Raw genomic sequence first — 25,577 nt, 5'->3', positions numbered from 1 at the left:
AAAACCAAGCAGATGGCTGATTTTTCCACCGAAAACCTGAAGGTATTTTTAGGGAAGAGATCACTGGGGGATTTTCTTGCGGCTTCTATATCCTTCAAAGCGGCAAGGCAAAAAGGGGGAAGGGCTCCCGTCAAGGCACGTCCTTACGGGGTTTGGCTAGTTTTCTTATTTTATACCGAGATGGCCGGGGCTCTCTCGATTCAGGGACAAAACTACCAAGAAAACCTGAGGGTACCGGCTAATTTATTCGGTTAGGATCGCCCTGGCTTTCCTGAACACGGGGAAAATTACCAAAACCTGGATCATCTGAGCTTCGCAAAGCCCGCTTGAGTTCTCGTGCCACTCCCGACACTCGAAACTCCAACTCCTGCGGCCGCAGGGCAATTTGGTGCTACAGAGAGCGACTCTGCTTGCACGAGTAGTAGCGGTAGGGGGATTTTTCTGGTCCTTCCTACAGCTAAGAGGAACTGCCTAACGCCTTCCTACGCTTGGCTAATCCCTAGTTGTTGGGTGCGTGTCGTCCACCCGCCCGTCTAAGCCTAAGAAAACCTTGCTTTGGTGTTCCTAGCCTTAAAGGAAACTAATCTCCAGCAGGAGCAAAACAATAGCAAAAGGGTAGAAAAGAGAGAGAGAGGCCAACCCTTTTAGAAAGCACACTTCCAAGAGCACATTCACACACTTATGCCAAGAGTTCAAACGGGCTTTTCCCCTTACGTCCGGGTTACTGGAGAGTGCCGTGCGTCCACTTTACTCCCGAGTAAGCCTGGGGCAACTGCCCGCGAGATCCACCATAATCTGTTACCCAAATTGCGTGGACACGTGTCCTAAAACACGTATCTTTGAGCTTGTGGGGAATATTAGCTCAAATGCTGCGAGAGGGGGGTAACTTAGCGTTATCGGATCGTTACCTTTGTATACGAGGGTTATTCCACCTGTAGGAACTCAAGGCAAACACAGATTTAAATGGTAAAATGTTAATATAAGCTTTTATTGAAAGGAAAATAACAAAAAGACACACTAATAGCTAACACACATACAAGCAGTCATATAGAGAAGGGGGAGGAAGAGTGGAAGGCTTGATAGTTACCTGTCCGAGGAGTGGTGGGTCAGAGGAAGGAGCACGAACCAGCGTGGGAGGTCCCGGGTTGGAAGACACTCAGAGTGGCTGTGTGAAGCCACAGTTTTTATAGGATTTTGGGAAGGGGGCTATGTGACAAGGCTCAGGTAAGCATGTGCTGGAAGTTTCCAGGGTCCCCAGAGATTAGGACAATACCTGGCCAAGTGGGGGGGGGTGATGGCCGTAAATGGATTTGGATAAAGGTATTAATGGCTCTGAGGAAGAGAGCCATCAGGTCTAGCTGGCAGGGTGTGGGGAGGAAATATCCCCTGGCAGAGGGGCCAAGTGTGAAAAATGTTGCAAGACAAAGGATTTTCCTAGGAGCCTTTAGGCAAACAGGAGGAAGCCAGTCCACTCACTTAGAAATACAATGGGGGGGGGGTCGAGAGTAGGGCATGGAGGCACCTGGATTTCCAAACCAGTAGCTGAGAACAAGCCTAGGCTTGTCCTGTTTCCTAAGATGGAGTCTGCTCTGACATTGCCCTGCCAGAGTGACTTGGTCTGTCCTGTGTCTAGCTTGCTCCCAAGTCTAGACTGTCGCACTGCTCTATAGGTTAAGGAGTACAGTGTGCCAAGCCATAAGGCAGGGATCCTGCCATGCGTAACACCCCCCAAAAAAAGGAGTCTACCCTTTTTATCAGGGATGTGTTTGTATGGCATGTATATGTTACAATGAATATTCAGAAACTGGTAGATGCTGACAATCCCAGAAGTGTTCCAAGAATGTTTCGATTTCTGTCCACCCCATTCACTGTTGCTTTGTCTTTTTCCTTTCTTTTTTGCTGGCCTGTTCTGTCTCCATGTTCTGCTACCAAATCTACATGTAGGTGCCTCAGCATGCTGTGAGGTACTGGACAAAATGTCCAGGGCTAGTTTTCTTCCACATATGCATAGGCAGATGGGGGGATTATGACTAGTATATATATAGATAAATATATATAGACATGGGGATGTGGTCCAAAGAGTATTTCTCTCTACTGGGGATGGTGGTAAAAATGTTATGTCATTGGTCCTTTTTTGGATCACATTCTTCTTTCCTCTTTCATTTGAACTCTTCCTGTCAGCCCGTTGCTGCCTTTAACCTTGGTTCAAAACTTCAGAGCCCCAGACATAATAAGCAGGAAGGCTTGTGTCAGTGCTTGGCTCTTGTGGCTCTTTCTTGCATGCCCAGGGAAATGCCATTTGCCACTTTGGGGTCATGGGACCACTGTGGGTGGGCAGGTAGTTTTGAGTTTCTTGCATTGGGCAGGGAGTTGGACTAGATGACCTTAGGTGCCTTCCAGTTCCATGATTCTCTGATTTTAGAGGGGAGAACCATATATTGCTGTGATAGATCTTCAGCAGCTGTTATCGCTAGGCATGTTTACCTGAACAACAACAACAACCAGAAAATACCTTACTAGTATTTATAGGTATTTTCTATGCTTAATGAAGATTCTATATTCTGTATCTAGCTACCAATATCTTAACACAGCCCGCGGCGCCACGGGCCTCCCTCGATTGGCCCGGCCGATTCCCGCCCTGCCGACACGCGGCTCGCAGTTGCTCCCTTGCCGGCGGCCTGATGCGTCGGGAGGCACGAAGCACCTCCGACGCATCATGCCGCCAGCAAGGGAGCCCCCGGTAGCCGCGCTGCGCACGACTGCTGGGGGCTCCCTTGCCTAGCATCCGCTGTATCTATTTTACAGCGGGCTTGATTACTAGTATGCTCAATAATACCAAATAGTTTTATTCCATTATACCCTATGGCAGGGGAAGTCCTGTGGTCCTCCAGATGTGCATGGACTACAATTCCCACGAGCCCCTGCCAACATTTGCTGGCAGGGGCTCATGGGAATTGTAGTCCATGCACATCTGGAGGACCACAGGTTGGCTACCCCTGCCCTATGGGATGATTAATGTCAGTAGCTAATCTAGCCTGTGACTGTTCATTGGTTTGATGGTGGGTGAGGGTTGAGGTAGAGGCATCAAATTTGCAGTGTATCTGGTCGAGCCTCTCCTCAAAATAACCACCAAGTTTCAAAAAGCTTGGACCAGGGAATCCAATGCTATGAGCACCCAAAGAAGATACCGCATCCTCCATTGTTTCTAAAAGGGAAAATAGCTAGGCAGTAGTACAAGCCCAGCAGAATGTCCCTGAAAATCTCTGCAGGAAGACACTTTTTGCAGTGGTGCTATGATTAGCATGTTAGACTAGGATCTAGAAGATCCAGGTTAGGATCTTCACTCTGCCATGGAAAGTTGCTGGGTGGCCTTGGGCCAATGATACAGTCAGCCTAACCTACCTGACAGGGCTCTTATGAGCATAAAATGAAGGCGAGGAGAACAATGTAAGCAACTTTCAGTCTCTATTGTGGAGAGGGGTAGGATATAAATGAAGTAAATAAACAGAGACGCTTCTGCAACAGAACAAACAGCAGATACTCAGGGCAGTTTCAAGATGTGTAAATAGTGGTGGTGGTAGGGAATCTATAAGCCCTTGCTCTATATGTACTAGAGAATGAGAGCCAGCCATATGAATCCAGGAGGCACCAAACCCCCATCACATGAAGGATACAATGTTGTTGCAGCAGACACAAGGACATTGTAGCATGTGACTTGATAAATTAATATTGGCAGTGCGGAAGAGGAGGCCAAGCCCCCCTCCCATTCACACATACATACACCATTTTAAAAGCCTTTTGGAGGAAGCTACTGCAATCTTTTTGCATACGCCTAAGGTCCTCTTTGGATCCTGGTTTCTGATGTTTTTGCCATCTTTCCGTCCCAGCAGCAACATGGAAAAGACCTACTGACAGCTGTCATCCCCAGTTATTTCTTCTAATTATTATTATTATTATTTTGCCAAGTCATATCCCATGAATAATTCATGAAAGATAATCCTTGTTCTCATGGCACTTTTCTTTAATGAAATGTCTTCATTGGGATCCCATTATAAAAGGCTTCTTTCAGTATGCAGTGATAACAAAAGGGGATGAGGTGCAATTTGTATAATCTAGTTAAATGGATCCTTTTGCCTGCCCTCCGCCTTCCGGGTTTAATATTCTTCTGGATAAATGGTGATTGATTTCTTTTTTTTCCTGAACATTAATCCTTTCCTTCTCCCTCTCTCTCTCTCTCTCCCCCCCTTCCTCCATACCTTTTTTAGAGCCACAAGCAACCTGCTGCCTTTATAGTTACTCAGCATCCTTTACCCAACACTGTACCAGATTTCTGGAGGCTGGTGTTTGATTACAACTGTTCCTCCATTGTGATGCTGAATGAAATGGATGCTGCACAAGTAGGTGGATTTTTGAGGATGCCTATGTACGCTGTTTCATTTAATTTCAGGCCTAGAATAAATACTGTTGACCAAAACAAAAGAAAACAAAAAAAAAAAAGAAAAGAAAATTGGTTAAAGATTTCCAAACAGATTGCTATTAAGTTGTGTTGTTGTTAGGTGCAAAGTCGTGTCCGACCCATCGTGACCCCATGGACAATGATCCTCCAGGCATGAAGCAGCGGCACTCCAGCCCGCCCCTTGTCTACACAGAGCTCGCACATGCTCACTTGCGCACTAGTGCCGGTCACAGGGAAATGCAGGGGTGGGCTGGGTATATAACAAACTCTATATTTTGAGTGGAAATGTTGATGGGTCGTCTTATATGCCCAGTTGTCTTATACGCCGGCAAATACGGTAGTTCTCCTTGGGGGTCAGGTCTTCTGTTGTACCTCCTGTCTTGCCCCCCCCCCATTTCCCACTGTCCCTTGACAGGGGAGAAATGAGGAGGAGTCACAAAGAGAAGTGATATTGAACATCAGCATGACAATCTGGGATTCAGCCAAAGCTCTTATAGTTTAAGCATAGAGTTTGAGTGACTCCTACAGTGTTGTCCCAGTGCAATGACATCACTTTTGCACCAGATGTGGCCTTGTGTCAGTGCAATTCCAGAATGAATATTAGAAAAATCTCCTATTCAAGTTTGAAATGCAGAGTAGAACACAGCACAGAATGAAACTCTGGAGTACTAAGGAATGTAAAGGAATTCCATTTGTTCCTAATATTTCCATTTCATTTTTTTTAATTCCATTCTTTGTTTCCCTTTCTCCATAACCAGCTCTGTATGCAGTACTGGCCAGAGAAAACATCCTGCTGTTATGGGCCCATCCAAGTGGAGTTTGTTTCTGCTGACATAGATGAAGATATCATCAATAGAATATTCCGGATTTGCAACATGGCAAGGGTATGGAGATTCATTTACTTCTGAAGATTCCCAGTGTTGCTTGACTCCATGGACGCATTTTAAAAAATAACTCTGTGGAGATGGAATTAGTCACTTGAAATCAGTATCTGTGACATACAATATAAATAATTGTATGGCTTATTATGTACATGCATGTGGTTTTTTATATGGAACGTCAGAACGTTTTGATAAAAACTTTTCTTGTACTTGATCATTATGCTTATAAATAACAACTCATTCAAGACTAATACACAAAAAAGACAATATGTGTATTAGTATAAAAACACAGCAATTCAGCTTTCCCTGTTTAAGATTTGATGAAAGGTATTGATTAATGTATACCCCACTTTTCTCCCCATTCGGATCCTAAGCAATTTACAACAACATTATCTCCTCCTCCTCCTCCAATAATATCTACCCTGTGAAGCAAACTAGGTTAAGAGACCATGACTGGTCTAAGGTCTCTTAGCATGCTTTCATGGCATAGCCATGTTTTAAACTCTGTTAGAGTAGCATTTGAACTCAGTTCTCTCTCTCTCTCCCTGTATATATTATATATATATAAGTATAAAGAATTACATGGTCTGGGATTTTAAGACAAAGGAATTTAGAAAAATGATGGTTTTCTTCCAAGATTCTTGCCACTTAGTTTCTTATCCACAAGAATTCTTATTTCCCTATCAAACTTACTTGATTCTACCCTTTATTCTCCAGAGGTGATGGATTCATGAAAATGTTAGAGCCCTCTGTTAAGTAGCATCACTCTTAAGGCTGCAGATAGAGGAGAAATGTCTAGAGTGCTTAATGTCTAGACTCCCACAACACTAGCATCACATTATTTTGTAATGGCAATGACAAAGATAATCTTGATGTTTAGCCACCTTCAGAATATTTTCACAATTAGGTATCAGTTCTGTATTGATCGTCTATTAATATGTGGCCCGATTGGGCCTTAGGAGAAACAACTACTGAATAAATCTACTTCTATTGCCAAGAATTAAGCTTCTACAAATTTTCATTCCATTCAGGAAAGTGCTTTTTTATATACTTTGCTGCAAAACCAAACAAACCTAACAGAAGAACATCCCCCATATGATTCTGTTTTTCCAAAACTGCTTATGAAAGACTTCACTTTGTCTTGTCTTGCACTTTAGCAGAAAAAATGAACAAATGTTTCATCTGTTCTTCTATGCTTCAGATTTATTGGACTGCATGTCCTTCTTTTAAAGTGGCAAATGAGAAACTTATTCCCATGGGACTTTCTTTGTATGCATCCATACAAGGTTTCCAGAATTCTCTTTGGTCATATCATGTTTTCATTTAGAAAAAACTCAAAAAAAATGCTCAACAAATCACTTTAGCTAGCACACTTACACTTAATAGGGGGTCTACAGTTGACCTGTATCACCCTATTAACTAAACTAAACCAAATTAAATTGGTTTGCAATTACAATTACAATTCTGTCTTAATTGGGATCATCCTGCAATTAATATGCCTATTATAAATGTCATTGGTATAAATGATTAAAATTGTAGTAATTTGATATTTTACAGACATTTTCTTGCTGGAGCTTTTCACATCCCAACAAATGTGTAATTCTTTTTCTTAGCCCCAAGATGGGTATCGTATTGTTCAGCATTTGCAGTACATTGGCTGGCCAGCATATAGAGACACACCTCCTTCGAAACGCTCTCTACTGAAGGTTGTCAGACGGCTAGAGAAATGGCAGGAGCAGTATGATGGGCGAGATGGGAGGACTGTAGTCCATTGCTTGTATGTACTTTTATTCCTTTGTTTTCTTTGCTCAGTAGAGGTTAAACATGTGAAATCAGTTTGTAAGAGAACTGGGAAGAACTATAATGTAATAATGCCTTTGTGAGACTACATGCGCTTATTGTTCTGATGGAAAACTGAACACTTTGACATATATTGAGATGTACTGCCAACTCAATTGTGTGAATTCAGTAATGATGCCAAGACTTAGAAATTAGGAGGAGGGTTTGCAGTGGCAAACGTTAAGAATTTGCTGTCCTCAAGGTCACTATGAGCTGAGCCCACTCAATTTCAGTCCTGGTTTATAATGCCTCAGTAAAGTAATCCAAATACTGACACAAAAAAGAAACTAAAATATAGCTAGATAGGCAGTGCTAAAATATAAAATACAATATATGATTTAATTATACATTCAAAGATACTAAAATGACAAACACAAATTTCTTGGTTCTACATATATAAGTACCTGTGTCTAATATAAAGACAAATGTTCAAATGTATAAATACAGGTTAAAAGGTACCAATTATGCCAATATACTACCCTGAGGTATATAAATAAACAAACAAACAAGAACCATGTGTGTTTCAGCCAAAAGCCTTCCTCAGTGGTAAAATTCAAAGCACCCCCTCTTATGAAGAAGAAGAGTTGATTCTTATATGCCGCTTTTCTCTACCCGAAGGAGTCTCAAAGCGGTTTACAGTTGCCTTCCCTTTCTTCTCCCCAGAACAGACACCCTGTGAGTTGGGTGAGGCTGAGAGAGCCCTGATATCACTGCTCGGTCAGAACAGCTTTATCAGTGCTGTGGCGAGCCCAAGGTCACCCAGCTGGCTGCATGTGAGGGAACGCAGAATCAAACCCAGCACACAAGAGTAGAAGTCTGCACTCCTAATCACTACACCAAGCTGGCTTTCCAAAGCATCCTGCAAGAGGTGCAGAGCCTTATTCTGTAGAATGTTCCTGTCTAGATAATCAACATCCATAGAACACCAGGTGTTTGGTTGAAGCCGGGTCATGGAAGATCTGGCCTGTCCTTGTCATCTGACATTGGCATCTGCCTGTTATGTCTTCTGGGCTCATATGGCAGTCTGGCATGGGGATTAATCGGAATTAGTGTGGGTGGGTGGTTAGGGAGGGTGGGAATGGGTTCTTAATGCTTTTAACTGTTTTTTTCTTATTGTAATTTTTATTGTATATTGTTGTAAGCTTCCACAGGTCAGCTAGGCTGGGAGTAGTGGCATAGAAATGGAACAGATGGATGGATGGATGGATGGATGGATATATTAGATAGACGGACAGAAACAAAGATAGGTTCTTGCAATACTTCTGAATACTGTTAATATGATTTAGAAAATACATTGTGTCTCTCAAATAAGATGTAGTGCAGGGGACAAATGGTTTTTATTAGGAATCTAGTCTAAATACATTATCAGATATTCCAAGATTGAGTCACAATCTGAGACAATAGGTCTCCCAGAAGTTAGGAAGGTACCTTGATGGAATGTAGGTAGCTTGTTATGTAAAACAAGGGACATGTAGTTTCCAGCTTCCCCGGTGATTTACTAAGTACACCAGCACTTCAGAAAACATGTTTCATGGTCACTGGTTCTTGTAGTACTGCCATGTCAGTGATTTATGAGCTAAGGATTAATGGTAGCCCTACAGAAAGGCCTTCTGTGAAGCTTCCAAGTCTCTGCAGACAGAAAGCCAGTTTGGGGGAAGAGGATTCGGCTGAAGTATTTAGGTACAGTCACAGGGCTGATGTGACATACATAGTTTGGAATTCAAAATATGGCATAGTCTAAGCACTGAGCATAACTCACATTAGCCAAGCCCATTACAAACAGGGTTTTACTTGAAGATTACTGTCCATATCTCTAAAGCAAATTCCTTTGCAGCAAGCATTTTGTTAATTGATCTGTAAAAATCCAGCCTTTTGCAGTTTTCATCCCATATACTCCTGAAAGAATCTTTAGTTTCTGCTCTCAGAATACCAGTGACTGGTTATATTTAAATATTTTTCTGACTTGGTGATCTTCCCATTACTGCATGATCGCTTGTGATCTTCAGCCAACATAAAACGTTCTGCCTGTCTTAACTGCCTGTTCCCTTGTGTTCATAGGAATGGTGGTGGTCGCAGTGGCACCTTCTGTGCTATATGCAGTGTGTGTGAAATGATCCAGCAGCAAAACATCATCGATGTATTTCACATAGTGAAAACCTTGCGGAACAACAAGTCCAACATGGTGGAGACACTGGTAAGTAGAACAGGTGAAAGTACTTTCAGACTGCCTCTTTTAACTGATTTGGCTTCTGATGTCAAACAGGTATGTTTGGATTTTTTTTTTTTGCAGACATCTTAAACTTTGTCCCATTTTGAATGAAGCGTTGAATAATTTAAAAAAAAGTTTCCTTCCAAATTTCATGGATGGTGTGTTTCTGCATCATGGGAAATTATTGTTTGAAGTGTCTGCAATGCTCTTGAAAGCACTGGCTTCTAACACCAGTGCAAAGAACCAGCATTAGGGGAAGATGCCCCGTTATTGGACTTCAGAAGAACTAGTTGGCCACAGTGTGAGACAGAGTGATGGACTAGATGCAAGACTGGTCTAGTCCAGCAGGACTCTTCTTATAGTCTGAATTTTTTCACTAATTTTTCTTGCCCATCTCCCACCTTTTTTAAAGGTCCCATTAATTTTTCTTGCCCATCTTCCGCCCCTTTTAAAGGTCCCACAGTTTTTGCTATACCTCTGTATCGCAGAGCAAGTTAATGAGAGCAAGAAATGGACCAGTCAATTCATCTCTTTAAAAAAGCATAGTGCAGAATGGTCAAAATTTTTAAAAGGCAGTTGTTGTAGAGAAATGCAGCGCTGTCTGAAACACATAAAATGTTTCATGCATGTTTTGTATGCGGGTTTTATTTGCTGTCTAAGGAAACAATCCTGCCATCCTTAGACAAGAAACAAGGCAAAAATGGATTGGAATCAGGATACCATCCCAGTGTGGAAGCACTCCAAGAAAGGGTATATTGCTATAAGATCAACTTCCTCTTGGATTCATCTGATGTTTGGAGTGAAATCTGCAAGATAGCTTTTTAACAGAAACTTATTTATTAAACATTTAAGAAGAACAAACAGAGAAAAGAAAAATGAAAAAATAATATATCTGCTTATCAATCAATCTTTATTTACAGTCATTTAGACCAAAATTGCAGATGCACTAATAAACAATGGCAGTAAAAAAGAAAGGTAATACATAAGAAAGAGGTTAGAAATGCTTCAGCAGTAAAACTTTAAAACTTTTAAAACCCATAAAAGTCAATATTTAAGAGAAGCTTATCCATCTAGTCCAAATAGAAGTGCCAGTGATCTTGAAAATCTTTAGAAGGTTTTCTGTTTAGTTAACTCATCAGCTTAGCCATCTTACAAAGTTCTCCCATTTTGTCAAGCTAGTCTGTCACCTTGGGTAACTCAAAGTGCTTCCAACTCTGAGCTATAACAATTCTTGCTGCCGTGGTGTATAAAAAAGGAATTCCTTAGCATTAAAAGGAAGATTCACAAGCACACGTGAAATCTGCATGACTCCTGATTTTATATACAAATCTATATACATCCCAGAAGGAATACAATGTGTTTGACATTTTTATACAAATGTACTTTTGTATTTGTTGTTTGTTTCAAAATGCACACAAAATAGATCAGCTGCAAATGAATGCTTTTTAAAAAGCCCACTATACGTATAATTGAGTTCAGACATAAAACAATATGACCACATCTGTTGTAGTAGTGTCTTCATAAACTCCATGCTTTATAAACATATGTCGTAAGTCCACTCACTTCCATGCATGTCCCTTTAATACCGACTCTTCAGGGAAGAGAAATCTGTGTACAGAAAAAATGCCATGGGTTCTTTCTTAAAGAAGGGAAGGTTTTATGTTAATGCTGAGATAATTTTTTAAAAATAAAAACCTTCTATGCTGCTTTTTGGAGCGATTTAGAAGTTAGTGTTTAAAACACATGCTCACACAAAGAGTGACTTAACAGGAATGAATTGAGGTTGGTGGATGTTATGTGCAAATGTGGATTCTCTCTGTGTACATCAGCAGCGCCGTGTGAAAGATGTGGAGGCTGAAGTTGAAAACATTTCATACTGAAGTTGAAAACATTTCTTTTTCTCATGGCGCTTTCTCTCTTTCTCTCTCTCTTTCTCAGGAACAGTATAAATTTGTATACGAGGTTGCACTGGAATATTTGAGTTCATTTTAGCTCATGGGGACAGGGAGCTTTCCAAATTCCAAGAGCCCTGATGTTTGAAGGATGCTGGACCTCCCCCCCCCCCTCACTTGAAAGGAATAATGGGGTAAAGAGAGTAAAGCTCTTCATCCTTGAGTGAGAGACTGGGTCAGCTTTCAGTGCCAGCTAGAAGGAGGAGAAAACTGCTGCCATCTGCTTTCTACAGGAGCCTCTCTCGATTTTTTAACAGCCTACGATACAAATTGGCAAAGTGGGAGGCAGGCTGGAAGGCTCTGCTTTCTAATCCCTTCTGACCGCTTCTCTCTGCCATTTTGGATGTGCATTTTTGCTTCTCCTTGAATACAGATAACGACAACAACAACAAAAAAGTACTGGGATTATCCCCCGTCTTTTAGCTCCTCTTTCTGTTTTCCACAAATCCTCACTTTATGTTTTTAATTTCATCTATCAGCCATTTGGCAAAGGAGGGAAGCTTCAGTAGACACGTTGAAGCTTTCAGCACCGTAAGCCTTTGTGATCTGTTTCTCCAAATGAAAAGGCCACGGCCATGAAGCTGTAATTTTCTATCTGCTGCCACCGTCCTTTTATATAGAAACCCAGCCATGGAACCAAGGAGCTGCTATGAATTTTCTGTCTCAGTTGCTAAACAGTACTGCTACATTTCCAATGTTGTGCATGGGTTGGTTACATCTTAATGGTTCATATTAGCTGCAGCTCTGGTAAAACAATTATGTAATGTCACTTTTCCTGAATTGAGGGTGCCCTAAAATGTCATGCATCAAGGTATTATTGTTCTTTGGTTTGTAATTAAGCTAATTTCCATTTTACGTTTAAGTATTTGTTTGTGTGCAGTGTCTCTTTAAAAAGAGGTTGACATGGAAGGATGATCTTAAAATGTTTGCCTGTATTACAGTATGTTGGGGCTTTCTCTCTACCATCCATAAATGTTTCTGTAAGGGCCTGTTGTGTCATGCAGTGTGGGACTATCAATTTGGCAAGAGAGCCAGTTTGGTGTAGTGGTTAAGAACGGTGGCTTCTAATCTGGAGAGACAGATTCAATTCCCCACTCCTCTACATACAGCCTGCTGGGTGACCTTGGGCTTGTCACAGTCCTGTTAAAGATGTTCTCACAGGGCAGTTTCTCTCACAGCTCTCTCAGCCTCACCTACCTCACAGGGTATCTGTTATGAGGAGAGGAAGGGAATTTTTAGTCACTTGGAGACTCCTTTGGGTATTGAAAAGCGGGATATAAAAACCAATTCTTCTTCATCTTCAAGGTTATCATAGACTGGGTTGGGTGATGCCATGAAAGCTATTAATTCCGTAAGAATAGATAACAGCAATTTCCCACCTTCCTAATAGCCACATTTGTATGAAAACTAAATGTGAGTTTCTGGTATAGTCAAATCTATTTGCACAGGTTAGGTTTGCTAATCAAAATTCCCAAAATAAGTGGTATGATGAAGACGGCATATTCAGCTTAAGCAACATAGAGTTGTCATGGTTCAATATACAGATCACCCATAATAATATGGTATTCTCAGACAGCTCTCCAGCAATGAAATTCCTAAATGGGACTTGGTAAAATGGTTCTGTGTCTCTTCAGGTGAAAGCTTTGTCATTCATATAAAAAGATTGTGTCGACGATCCCATACTCTTCATTTCCAACACGAGTGTCAGTTTTCCTTTCAAAAGAAGAGAACTTTATAGAGAAGGAAGCATGCCCAAAGTCAGTAGATAGTAGGAAAAGATCAAAGCTATATGCTACAGTTTTCTGTGAAGTCCCACGAAGCTATTCTTGGAAATGAGCATCAGACAATTCTGCTTTGTTGTCTCAGGTCAACAGTTATATTATGGAGCTGCAGAACCACTTGTCAACTGATTAGTATGAAATGGCTGAATTCCATTTCATTGTGAATGGTAAAATCCTGTGGAAATCAAGTAGCTATGACAATGTTTGGTATCTACGTGTTTAGCCGTCATTGTTTGTTTAGCCAACTGGTTTCTTTCGATAGAACATTGCATCAAGCAAAAGCAAAACAAAAACTGTGCACAGCTTGGTTAGGTGAACTGTTATGTTTCTGAGCATGAGGTTCTTGTAGCAACATACTCCTCTCCTAGGGGAAATCATTATGCAAGATGCAGTGACCCACATATGGCATGCGACATTTCAGCATGTGCTGAAAAAATGCTATTACTTTTGAGCTGCTGCAGTTCCCAGAAACCCTCTGCCCACATCCACTTATCACATGCCAAGTTTTGATCCTTACTAGGTTATGCACTCTATATTTGGGATGTGCTAGCACTGGATAGTTGGCACACTTACCTGAACAGTGGTTCTGAGGCTTTTTCAACTCAAATTTTGATTTTTAGTTCCCAATGAGATTGCTTTTCCTTTGCGTCATGATTCCCAGTCAAAAGCACAACTGTGTCCCTAAGGAGGAGGGCAAATGCAAGCCAATGGTTGTCCATTGCTTATGAATTAGCCACCGTGAGTTTATCTTTGCAACAGTTTGCATATGGCATTTCAAACTTGATTCCTCTTCAGGTAATTTATTCAGAATAGGAAATATATGGATTTTGTACTGGAAACCAAAAATTATGAATATTTGCCACATCATATAAATCAGTGGTCCCCAACCCCCGGTCAAAAGACTGGTACCAGTCCATGAATCAGTCAGTACCGGGCCGTGGCTCCTCCTTGTCCTCCTTCCCGGCTGCTGGCTCGGGGGCTGCCCTGACACTCTGCCGCCAGCTCACCTTTGGTGTTCTCCAGCAGCCGCCATGGCTGGGGCTCCCCCTCGGTGTGGCACTGCACAGTTGCTGCTGGCAGCGCCCCCCAGCGGGCAGTGGGAAGTCAGGGGCACCAGCAGGGAAGCAAGTGGAGCAGGGGCAGAGACGTCCCTCAGCAAAAGACTACCCCCCCCCTTGGGCCTCAGTAAAATTGTGAGGCGTTGACCAGTCCCCGGTGATAAAAAGGTTGGGGACCACTGATATAAATCACAGCTACTAAGATGTTACCTGTTCCTCTATGATTCTTTCCATTCTTTCCATTCTTCTGTTTTTTGGGGGGTTTTTTGCAAGTCTTTTCACTAAAGGAAACAACTGTATACAGGGGGCGGGGTAGATTTCTGTTGTGATCCCCAGTTCACTATATAAATAGCTCTACGTTAGGAGAGAAGCTGTAGCTCAAGAGCAGAGATGATGCTTCTATACCTGAGACCCTGGAGACTGCTGCCAGTTCAAGTAAACAGTACTGAGCTTGATTGATCAGTGGTCTGACTTGGCGTAAGGCAACCACAAGTGTTCAGATGCACTCTGAGATACCTGACACAGATTCTACTGCTTTGCTGAGGTTGGTGGTTGCAACAGCACATCACAGGGACAAGCTCTTTCTGTAACAGAAGCCTCTCCTGCAAGACCTCACTGGTGTGTTTCTGCCCTCTGGTTACTTAATTAATAACCAGGCACTCAGGCCTTAGACTCATTGATTTTTGGCATTTGAAATATAGTGTTAATTTCTTTTTTAAGGGTAAAACAGTGATAGCTGCAAGACATCTTAATTTAGACGGTTCCTTTAATTAGTAAACCCTCTTGCTCCAAAGGCCTGTTTTGAGAAGTTCACTGGGAGGCTAAAATAATTAAATTCTAGTGAAACAATTTGTGATTTCAGCAGGAAAGTAAATAACTCAGAAGAAGCTGCGGAAGTCACGGAACACAAATCTGGAATCAAATCTTCATGGAAATACCATAACCGAGGCTGCTGAACGTCAATCAGATTTGATATTTGCTTGAGAGATACAGAATCCTCTAATTGTATTTTAGGTATCTTGATTATTAGAACACATGTATCTGCAGCTTATTTTGAAAACAGATGTACTTGGCACAATATTTATCTAGTTCCCATAGTCCACATTTGCAAGGATCCTTAATTAGCCTGCAATAGGTCAGTGTTTCCTCATTTGGGTTATGCAGAGATGACTGAACCAGTGTGTAGATATCTACAGTCTCCATGTTAGAGTTCCTGTTTTCTCTTCAATGTTTGTCTTTTCCAGGACACTTTTCATGCATTCAGTTGTGTGCCACAGGTCCTGAACTGGGGGCACAGGGAATTATGAGTGTTCCTAATGAAAATTGGATGTCTGTAGTATGCCCCCCAAAAGAGAGCAGTGGCATAATCCTATTTTGCCCTGCTTTATGTAAAGACTAGCTTCAAAGCCCGTTCCTAAGAACGAGCCTTGAAAGGGTCACCTCCACTGGCCCCTGGCCAGGCAGCTTAAGGTGGCTTTGGGCAGCTCGCAACCAGATCAAGTGGGGCAGGTGGGGGCTGGGCAGCTCGTTAGCAGAATTGGGACAGAGCTCCTTAGCAGGCAGTCAGCAGGCCGAGAGGCCCTCATTAGCAAACCCTCCACCACACCCTATGCCCAGGGCCCTCTCCCCTTACCTGCTGTTGGTTCCAGGCACTGAGGCGTCTGAGAGCAAAGAGGCTAGAGTCCAGGGACAGAGGGCAGGAGCTACAGGGGCAGGGCCAATCAGGGCAAAGCTGGCTGCACCCTAATTGGCCCTATTCCAACTTGGACAGCAGGACATATCCCACCCCCTAGGCTATTTCACAAATATATAGAGGAACAACAATGGATAAGGATGTGCAAAGTAAGGCATCACTACCACCAGATATTACTCTAATTGCAATAAGTTATATAATTACAGCTTGGTAACATATTCTGCTGTCATGTTTTGCATCTATGGAGTTGATTCATGACAGGGCTTCCATGGTGCTTACCTATGAATATACTTTCCAGAGTGGTTCATATGTAACTTTTCTATTAGTCTCAAGCATCCCACCACATATTTGGCCAGATTCTAAGGATGACCGGTTGGGTAACACATTTTCTCCTATAGTATCCCAAGGGAATTTCTTCAGGAAACATTTTTATATGCAAAGGGATCATGGAAATGGCTGAACAGAGAGAAATGCAGAAAAAAAGTTTGAGTCCAGTGGCCCCTTTAAAACAACAAAATGTTATTTAAGGTATAAGCTTTTTATGCATGCACACTTCTTCAGATATCTGAAGACTCAAACTTTGTTCTGCTGCCTCAGATCCAATGACAACATATTGGAATCCATCTTCAGAGAGAGACCCTGTGCTAGTTGGGTGATGTTTGGAAAATAAGGTACGGATTAATTTCTGTAGAAAGTGAAGCAGAAGGCAGAGATACCACCATCTTACAAACTACATAGATAAGGAGGAACAGGAGGAACAAGGGTGTGCTTTTGTTTGTTTGTTTGTTTTTTAGTTTCAGATCAAGAGTGACAATAGTATGATGTATCTCCTGTTTCCATGCAAAATGAATAGCTCTTTCCTCCATTTAAGAACTTTTGGAGAAAGAGCTTTCTCTGTGCATTATTTTTAAATAGCGATTTTCTATGAATAAAAGCATTTTCCAAGAAAACTTTTAACATATTAGTGTTTTGGGTATACCAAGATTGGTAGAATACAGACAGTGCTATTCTAAACAGTGTTACTTATTTTTAAATCCATTGAAATCAGTGGGCTTAGGAGGATGTAACTGTTTAGGATTACAATGTTGAATGTATTATTTTAGTACTTCTGGTCTTACAATCCGATGTTCTTCTAGTTAGGCACAAGGGTGATGACTATGCACAATCATGGCATGCGGCCTGAAAGACTGGACTCCCACACTTAGCAGGGTGGTTAAAAGTAGGGTTGCCAATTCCAGGCTGAGAAATTTGTGGACATTTGGGGATGTAACCATAGAGTCATAGAGTTGGAAGGGATCTCCAGGGTCATCTAGTCCAATCCCCTGCCCAATGCAGGAACTCACAACTACCTGTCCATCCACAGTGACCCCAGTTTCATGCCCAAATGATCCCCCTGCCAAAAATCTCCAGGAACCTAGGAAGGGCAGGGCTTGGCGAGGGACCTTCACAGGGTATAATGTCATAGCATCCACCCCCCAAAGCAGCTATTTTTTTCTAGGGAAACTGATCTCAAACTTCTAGAATTCTATTGTAACTCTATTAGATATCCAGGCTCTACCTGAAGGTTAGGAACCTTAATTAAAGTGTTTTATTGGAACATACCCTAGAAGCTGAAATGAAATGGAAATTTCCAAGCGCTCAACAGCCCACCTAAGTTTTTTTTACTTGGAGAAATGTTCTACTTCATTGCAGAGAAGACAGGCATGATTTAGGGAGTTTATCAGTATACTCAGAGTTTAACTGATGCTCAGTGTGTGTGTGTGTGTGGGGGGGACTACTTGCAGGAGTTTTCTGTCATTTGCCAGAATTCATAGGGCTTTTCCTTGTCTTTTGTAGTCCATGGTGACAGAATCAGCACTTCTGACTTATTGTCTGCTTAATGATGTATTCTGGTGGGTAACCATGTTGGTCTGAAGTAATAGGACAAAGTTGGAGTCCAGTGGGATCTTTAAGATCAGCAGAGTTTAATGCTGGGTATAAGCATGAAGTGTGCACACACTTGAAAGCATTAACTATACTTTGTTGGTATAAAAGAGCCTCTTGTGGTGCACGGTGGTAAGGCAGCCAACATGCTGTCTGAAGCTCTGACCATGAGGCTGGGAGTTCAAGCAGCCGGCTCAAGGTTGGCTCAGCCTTCCATCCTTCCAAGGTCGGTAAAATGAGTACCCAGCTTGCATGCTGGGGGGTAAAACGGTAATGACTAGGGAAGGCACTGGCAAACCACCCCGTATTGAGTCTGTCAAGAAAACGCTAGAGGGTGTCACCCCAAGGGTCAGACATGACTCGGTGCTTGCACAGGGGATACCTTTACCTTGGTATTAAAAGTGCCACTGGACTTCAACTTTGTTCTATCTGATGTACATGATAATCTGAACGAAGCCAACAAATGGATATTTCGATATAAACCTGTTCCTAATCTGGATTGTGATGAATTTTGCATCACTGCAAGTGTAAGATGTCCAAATCAATGATGATGAAAGGAAGACAAAGAAATGGAACCTAGAGGCAAACGTAAGGACATGTTCTCCTGGGAACTTTCTGTGTTCCCATGGCCAATTATGCAGGGGGGGGAGGGCCAGGCTGGTGCCTTCATGACAGTGGGGCAAATCCCTGCTTTTGCATGATGTTGCCGCCAGCCCAGCTCCCTCCATAGGGAGTATGCAAGAAAAGTGTCACTGGAGAGGAACTGGGAAGCTGGTAAGATGGGAAGTGGCAGAAATGAAATTAAGATGGGCTGGATCCTACTATTTTCATAGCAGCCTTCCTTAAATCAACATGGAGTATATTTCAATAAATGAGTACATAAACTAACACACTTTATTCAGTGGAACGGTAAGATCGGGTCCATACCACCATGGCCTGGGAGTTGAATGACAAGAAAGGTTTGGATTTGAATCTGGTTTTTCCTGAAGATAAGTGTATGAAGCAAACTTTTGGGGAGAGAAGAATATTATTCTTAGCAAACATTTTTGCCATAGATCCTGTTCCAGATTGCTCCAAGCAGATTTGTTTATCATCGATTTAAAATATTTTTATCCTACATCTTCCACAGCTCAAAGTATTCCGTACACATCTTTTAAAAGTTTTTTTTAAAAAACACAATTAATGTCTCATATTAAAGAGAAAGTATAAAAACAGCTTAATTCAACAACACTAAATCCATGCAGTATTCAGTATCAATAAAAAAAGTAAAATACCACCAATCCAAAGACTGTGTATTTAAGTTTGGGGGCTGACAACAGATCTTCAAAAAGCTAAAAGTGGTCAACTTGCCAGGATGCATACACATTCCTTTTGCCTTTCTGGGCCAATTTCATAATCAATGGAGTGAAAGAGGGCTTCTTATTCCTAACTCAAGGTCAGAAGACTCCATTGGGGCTACAAAACTTCACTGCAAATCCCTTATATCAATTCTGTTGTGACCTTCAAATGACTATGTTAAAGTCAACAATTAGGACTGCTTATGTAATGTCCCACACACCCCATATATACACACTATGCATTCAAAGACAGTGATTTCTGGACTCATTCTGCACACATTGGATAATGCACTTTCAGTACAGTTTAGAAGCATATTTTCCTGTTTCACATAGGAAAATCCAGCTGCACATTATCCAATGTGTGTGGAATGAGTTTTAGCCAGCTTTTTCAGGCTTCCGGAGCATTACTAAGTAATTTTTTCTAGAGGTGATAAGTATATAGATAAGTGTAGTTCTATGTATAATTATTGAAGAGTAGTTCCCACTGAAATCATGGGATTTCTAAGTTAGGGTACATAGTATCACACTATGCATCTCTTCCCACACACGTGCACACACACTACAATCCTGCCTTGCTTATATTGTAAATAATCAGGATCACATATTCTGGGGACCAAAAGTGTTTAGGCATCCCTATGGGAAAGGACCACTGGAGGTAAACCAGGATTCTTGATTTCATTGAAGAGGTAAAGACTTCCTATGATATGTTTTTAGCTTGTTTGGAAACAATTCAGGGTGACTTTCTGGTACTGCTGAAGAATCAGAGCATGCCTCTGACAGTATTGCTCCTTGTGACCTGAGAGGGCACAGCCCCAGTATTGGCATGTGACCATCTGGATGCCAATACTCCTCCCTTTGAGTGATGGGTAGCTAGAAATGTCCCCAGGATGGTTCATTTCCATTTAACCACAGGAGTAGCATTTAGTACTTGAGGCTGATTCAGTCTTCAGGCTGCCCTGTGTAACCTCTGCATCCTTGGCTAGTTGGTTCTTGGGGGCCCATAACATTCTCCTATCCATCTGTTGCAGCTGTGAGTGGGGGGAGGGAGCATTCCACAGAGACTGCTCTGGGCCAGAGTTCAGAGTTCAGGGATTCTCTTCACCCTCCAGTCTTTTGCTGACACCACATATAGTTTTTCCTGAGCCACCCACAGTACAGACACTGAACTTGGGTAAGGTTCAGAGTGTTCAGGCCATGAATTCCCAAGCACATGAATTCCCAAGCACAACTGGACAAGAAATTGTACAGGATGCAAAGTGGGGGGGGGGCAGAGCCCTGTGTCTATGGCATGAATTGTTATTAATATTCTTAGTAGAGAATAATACCTCTTCCTGTTATGGTGGGTTCCATTAGCCCACCTCCTTTATCATTAAAATGAGCTTTAAGAGTATCTTTAAGGCACAAAACTGAATGTACTATATTTTAGGAGATTTTGCTTAAGAATCTTGTATGTTTTGTATAAATTCATACGTTCATGTTTGCAGTTGTTATGCTCTGGAACCACATATATCAACTTTTATTTTAAATGTGAATTCCCATCTTTGAAAAACTTTGTATTTGAATTTTTGATTCCAGTATAACATTGCAAAGGTCTGCCTATCCATCTTGCAAGTACTGCATCCAATTCAGCCACAAATGTTATCTGAACAGTTACTTAGGGCATTCAAATCTACAAAGGTCAGATGTTTATTAATTCAACAGAGCCATTCACATATCCAAATTTTGTTCAGCAGCTGTCTTTTATTTTAAGGATAGATACAGTCCCTGAAATGAAATCTGTACTTCCAAGGAAGGTTCTTTGTGGACAATTGTTCTGGAAAAGGCACATTGTGTGGAGGTCTATATGGAGAAACACACATATGTCTTCTGAACTGCTAAAGTGAAATAGACAAACTTATAATGTGAGACAACATATGAATGTTTTCTCATGCTGACCATTGACTGTGCAGTAGAACATTAAAATAAGGGTTTGTGTAGTATATATTTTTTTGAAACTTGGGCATCTCTGATATATTGATGTTAAATTGAATAATATAGTAATTCCAGTGGTGAGGCTCATTTTTTTTTACTTATTTGGTTCTTCTGTAAACTTTGTAACAGAAAAGCTTAGTCCCACATTTTAACATGGATTTTTTTCATTAAAAAAATCTGTAAGCTACAAGCCTATCATCAGTCAGCTGTAGATAAATCCCAGGCCTTTCACAAGTTTTAGTGGTAAACAGCCCAGCCTATAACTAATATGTATAATATACTTTAAACCAATATAACTTTATTTACAGCCCTTATCTCATGAACTAACCTTACAGGATAGGCCACCGTGTTCCCCCCAGGCAACTGAGATAAGAAGTTAATGACTTGATCAAGGCCACCATAGCATTTGAAGCTGAACTACACTAGTTTTGGACAAGCTAGAAAAATGTAGTGTACTAAAACTGTGCTAGTGTTATAATACTTAATGTTGGATCTGTTAACACAGCCAGGTTTCACTGAATTTTTGCCAGCATGTGCCAAAATAATCAAGTGCGGGGGGGGGGGGGGGATAGAATTGGATGACTGAATCCAACCACGGTGTTAGTGTAAAATTATTCCAGGTGTGTGCTCATTTTAGAGAGGCACCTTGAGTTCCATACTGCTCTATTAAATATAGCAATCGAACCAACCAGCAAGCAGCAGGTTTTCCAATGATAAGAAGCAAGAAGTCTCCTCTGACCACCTGAAAGTCTCCAGGATGTCTCATGGACTGTATATGATCAAAAGCCATGTGAGAATGGGGCCATTAATAAGAAGGAAAAATGGGCCTGCGGGAGCAAAAACAAAATGGCTATATTCAACCCGCAGAAATGGAAAATTTAATTATTTTTGCTCTTAATACTGTAAATAGCCTGAACTCCATTCAAGTTCAGGTTTGGCTGGTACTGAGCATTCCCAGGACCATTGCTCCCTTTTGTTAAGAAAAATCATACTATTGCAACACTATCCCATGTGTGTGCATGTAAGTCAGGGTGAGATTTACCCAGGTGGGTAGCCATGTTGGTCTGAAGTAGCAGAACACAATTCAAGTCCTGTGGCACCTTTAAAACCAACAGTGTTTTATTCAAGGTATGAGCTTTCATGTGCACATATACTTCTTCAGATGCATGAAAACCGAAGTTACCTCTATGCTGGAGAGGAGATGGATGGAGCATAAGAACAGGGTCCCAGTTAACTGTTCTCAGCATTCCATAATTAAGAAAGGTACATTTACACATCACTCTCCAATACTATTTAACTCACTACATTCCCCTTTCCCCCTGGAATTAAATCCAAACAAATAGTAACTGTATAAACTCAGCTTGTTCTTCCTGTTTGATCCTTGCATCTTCTAAACCAGGGGTAGTCAAACTGCGGCCCTCCAGATGTCCATGGACTACAATTCCCAGGAGCCCCCTGCCAGCGAATGCTGGCAGGGGCTCCTGAGAATTGTAGTCCATGGACATCTGGAGGGCCACAGTTTGACTACCCCTGTTCTAAACATTGTCATTATGTTGTATGCTAAGTTGCTGCTCGCCCTCTACCTATATATGGACTGATAACTTCCATTTCAATGTATCTGAAGAAGTGTGTGGGTGCATGAAAGCTTGTACCTTGAATAAAACTCTGTGGGTCTTAAAGTTGCCACTGGACTCAAATGGTGAGATTTGGTTCATCTGTGGCAGCATAGAAGCTTTTACTTGCTCTGGATTGAATGCCAATATCTAAATGTATTAGTGTTGCTAGGTTCCTGCTGGCAACCCTGCGAGCAACTGGAGGTAGGACGTAAAGCACCAGTATCATGCTGGCATGCTGATGTCATTTTTGGTTTTTAAAAAAGTAGAAGCCAGCACCAGTGAGCAAAAAAAAAAAAAAAAACACAGGTTGCCAAGATGATCTGCTAGAGTAGGAAACCTGGCAACTCGAAAACTGAAGCCGAATACTAAAAATATAAACGGAGTCACTGTGCCTTGTGGGTAAGGCAACTATGCAGCCTCACTTATGGCTAAATACCTCTCAAATATATGAAAGGAATTTAATTTGCAGCTTATTTTCTGACATAGGCATTTCTTGTGGTTCAGTAGAATCCCTTCCTCCATTCAAAGCGACAACAACCATTCATCAGAAAGAATTAATTCACCGTTGTTAAAAAAAATGCTTTTAAACTTAAAGAAATGCTTGACATTTTCCAGCCTTCCTCCTCACCCCAAATAAATGTGACTGAATGAAATGAAAGATCAAACAAGATAGTGTGTGGGGAGGGCTCTCTTCAAAACACACTGACATACTCTGCGTGGATACTAATAGGGACGCCATGATGAGGCCTAAGAATCCATTAAGACTTCAGTTCATCCTCCTTGCTGAGTGAATCTTTAAAGAAAATTCTCTCAAATGCCACACACTTTCAAAGTCGAAATGATATGGCATTGAAATGGATTAAGTAAGGCCATGAGTCACCTTTCTCATGTCAAGAATAGAACTGCAAATGTTAACATCTAAATTTCTATCACAATGTTCCGGGGGGTGGGGAAGGGAAGAAAAAAAAAAAGGCCTCAAAGAGAAAAAAAAGAAGATTTTCACACACAGCCCCCAAAGTGTTCTAGATTTCCTGTAGACTCAACACAAATATCTCTGCACCTTGTATGGGATTCGCTTTCTTGAGAGGGTTCCTCGCATACGTTAAGGACTAGAGATTATTTTAAAAAGCAGTTCATTCCGAGAGAACAAGGCAATGCCTGCAGAGTGCGGCTGGCCTAACATAAACATGATAATAGTAAATCTCCAAAATCTCTGCATTGCTGGCAACCAGATTGCCCTTTTCAAAAAGGATCATTTTTCTTGTACTTTTCCAACAACGGAGTCTGTCACATAAATTCCTGCCCCTGTCTTGGCCACCAGAACGACTCTAGCTTGGTAATGAAGAAATGTATGATAAAAGGTTGGTGCATGTAGGCTTCGTTACAGAACAAATGCTCGAAAAGGAAAACAAATTGGAAGTGTCAACATTGCGGTGAGGGTGTGAGCCAGGTTGGAGTTTCATTCACTGACCATTTCAACAGTTTAACCTTTAACTTCTCATGCTAGGCTGCATTAAGGAGAAAAATGAAAGTAAGCCATAGATGTCCTTGTGTTTGTTATTGTTGTACAGAGGGTTGGGTCAAATTCTGAGGTTTGGTGTCAAAAAAGCCTTGTTTGGTGCATTTGGTCTGTTCGGATCTTCAAGAAACGATCTGTGTCTAGTTCCAAAATGGAGAGCTAGTTCATCACATGACTTGCCCTGTCTCTGCAAGCTTTTGTCAGTAACCACAGAAGCAAATGGCTGATACCGGCAAAATGTTATGCAATGGCTGCTATACACAGATGAGAACTAAATACCTCCTTATCTCAAAATTCTTTTACAAACAAGATCAACTCTTGTCCCAGTTCACATGGTCATTATTTTTAATCTGTAGACTGTTGCCGCAAAGGTTGGGACTGGAAAGCCATTCTGTAAATTTTGCCCTCTTTACAATTTGCCAGATCATGGATTCCCCCCCCCCTCCCAGTTTTCTAGGCATTTACTTCACGGTTATGCTTTCAGAAGACTACTTTACAGTGGCTTAGCAGGACAAAGTCACATTTTAGTGACTTTGCCCAAGTAAAAAGAGATAGTCTTGTGAATCAGGTCTTGTTCAATCTTTTTTTTAAGGCATCCCACACAGACTGCAAAGGCAAATGAGGATTGAAGTATAAGCATTGCACAAATCTGCCCCTCTTGATTTCCTCTCCCCCCCACCCCACTACTATCTGTTGAAATCAAGATCTACTGGCTTCCAAGAAGGTATTTTGCCAACATTTTTGTAATTTTCTGCCTGCAAACCCGGGGGAGGGGGGAATTGTGTTGACATCCCAAGCAAGCTGATAAACTCCTGTTTTAGCTCTTTTGATCCAACAGTTTTGCTAGCTTGGAGGGGTTGTTGCATGAGAGCTAAATTTCTCTTCTTTTGCAGTATCCCCTGGATGCCTAAGGTTACTAATTAAGCTCACTTGTACAGTTTGGATGTTTGATAGATAAAGCACGTATTTAAAAAAAGAACAAAAAATGAAAAAAAACCCATAAATACTAAAAAGTCAGCACTGTGCATTCAGAATTTTTCTTTTCCTAATTTACAAGAAGGGAAGGTAAATAATGTCAAGTCAATGAATATCAGATATATTTTTTGACTGTACATTACAGTGAAGTGTAATCTTTTTTTAATAACTGCAAGTCCATCTTATTTATTCTTGTAAATGTTTCCCAGACAATGTTTGTAATATGGGCTGTGTTGCAAAATCCATACAATAAACCTGTGATCCAAGATTAATGTTTTACTAAGAGACTCTGGCACTGGTGCTTCTTTGATTGGCTGTTTGTTTTTTGGTGTCATAATCTGAGTAGAAATGGGATGAGAGTAGTAAA

The 25,577-nt window shown here is 41.4% G+C and overlaps 1 protein-coding gene across 10 annotated transcripts in view; it reads left to right on the top strand.

Moving 5' to 3' along the window:
* The window catches only part of PTPRT (protein tyrosine phosphatase receptor type T), a 769,637-nt gene extending 744,142 nt beyond the window's left edge, over window positions 1-25,495 (top strand). For all 10 annotated transcript variants that reach the window (XM_077335394.1, XM_077335396.1, XM_077335393.1 and 7 more), the window contains 5 exons: window positions 4,266-4,397; window positions 5,215-5,340; window positions 6,951-7,114; window positions 9,235-9,370; window positions 11,324-25,495. In XM_077335394.1, coding sequence (XP_077191509.1) covers window positions 4,266-4,397; window positions 5,215-5,340; window positions 6,951-7,114; window positions 9,235-9,370; window positions 11,324-11,377 — 612 coding nt within the window. In that variant the 3' untranslated portion in view covers window positions 11,378-25,495. The remainder of the gene's footprint in view (window positions 1-4,265; window positions 4,398-5,214; window positions 5,341-6,950; window positions 7,115-9,234; window positions 9,371-11,323) is intronic.
* The last annotated feature ends 82 nt before the right edge of the window (window positions 25,496-25,577 follow it).

The sequence above is a fragment of the Paroedura picta genome, chromosome 4, assembly GCF_049243985.1.
Source record: "Paroedura picta isolate Pp20150507F chromosome 4, Ppicta_v3.0, whole genome shotgun sequence".
NCBI classification, from domain to species: Eukaryota; Metazoa; Chordata; class Lepidosauria; order Squamata; family Gekkonidae; genus Paroedura; species Paroedura picta.
This window is presented reverse-complemented; position numbering and strand designations above follow the sequence as displayed.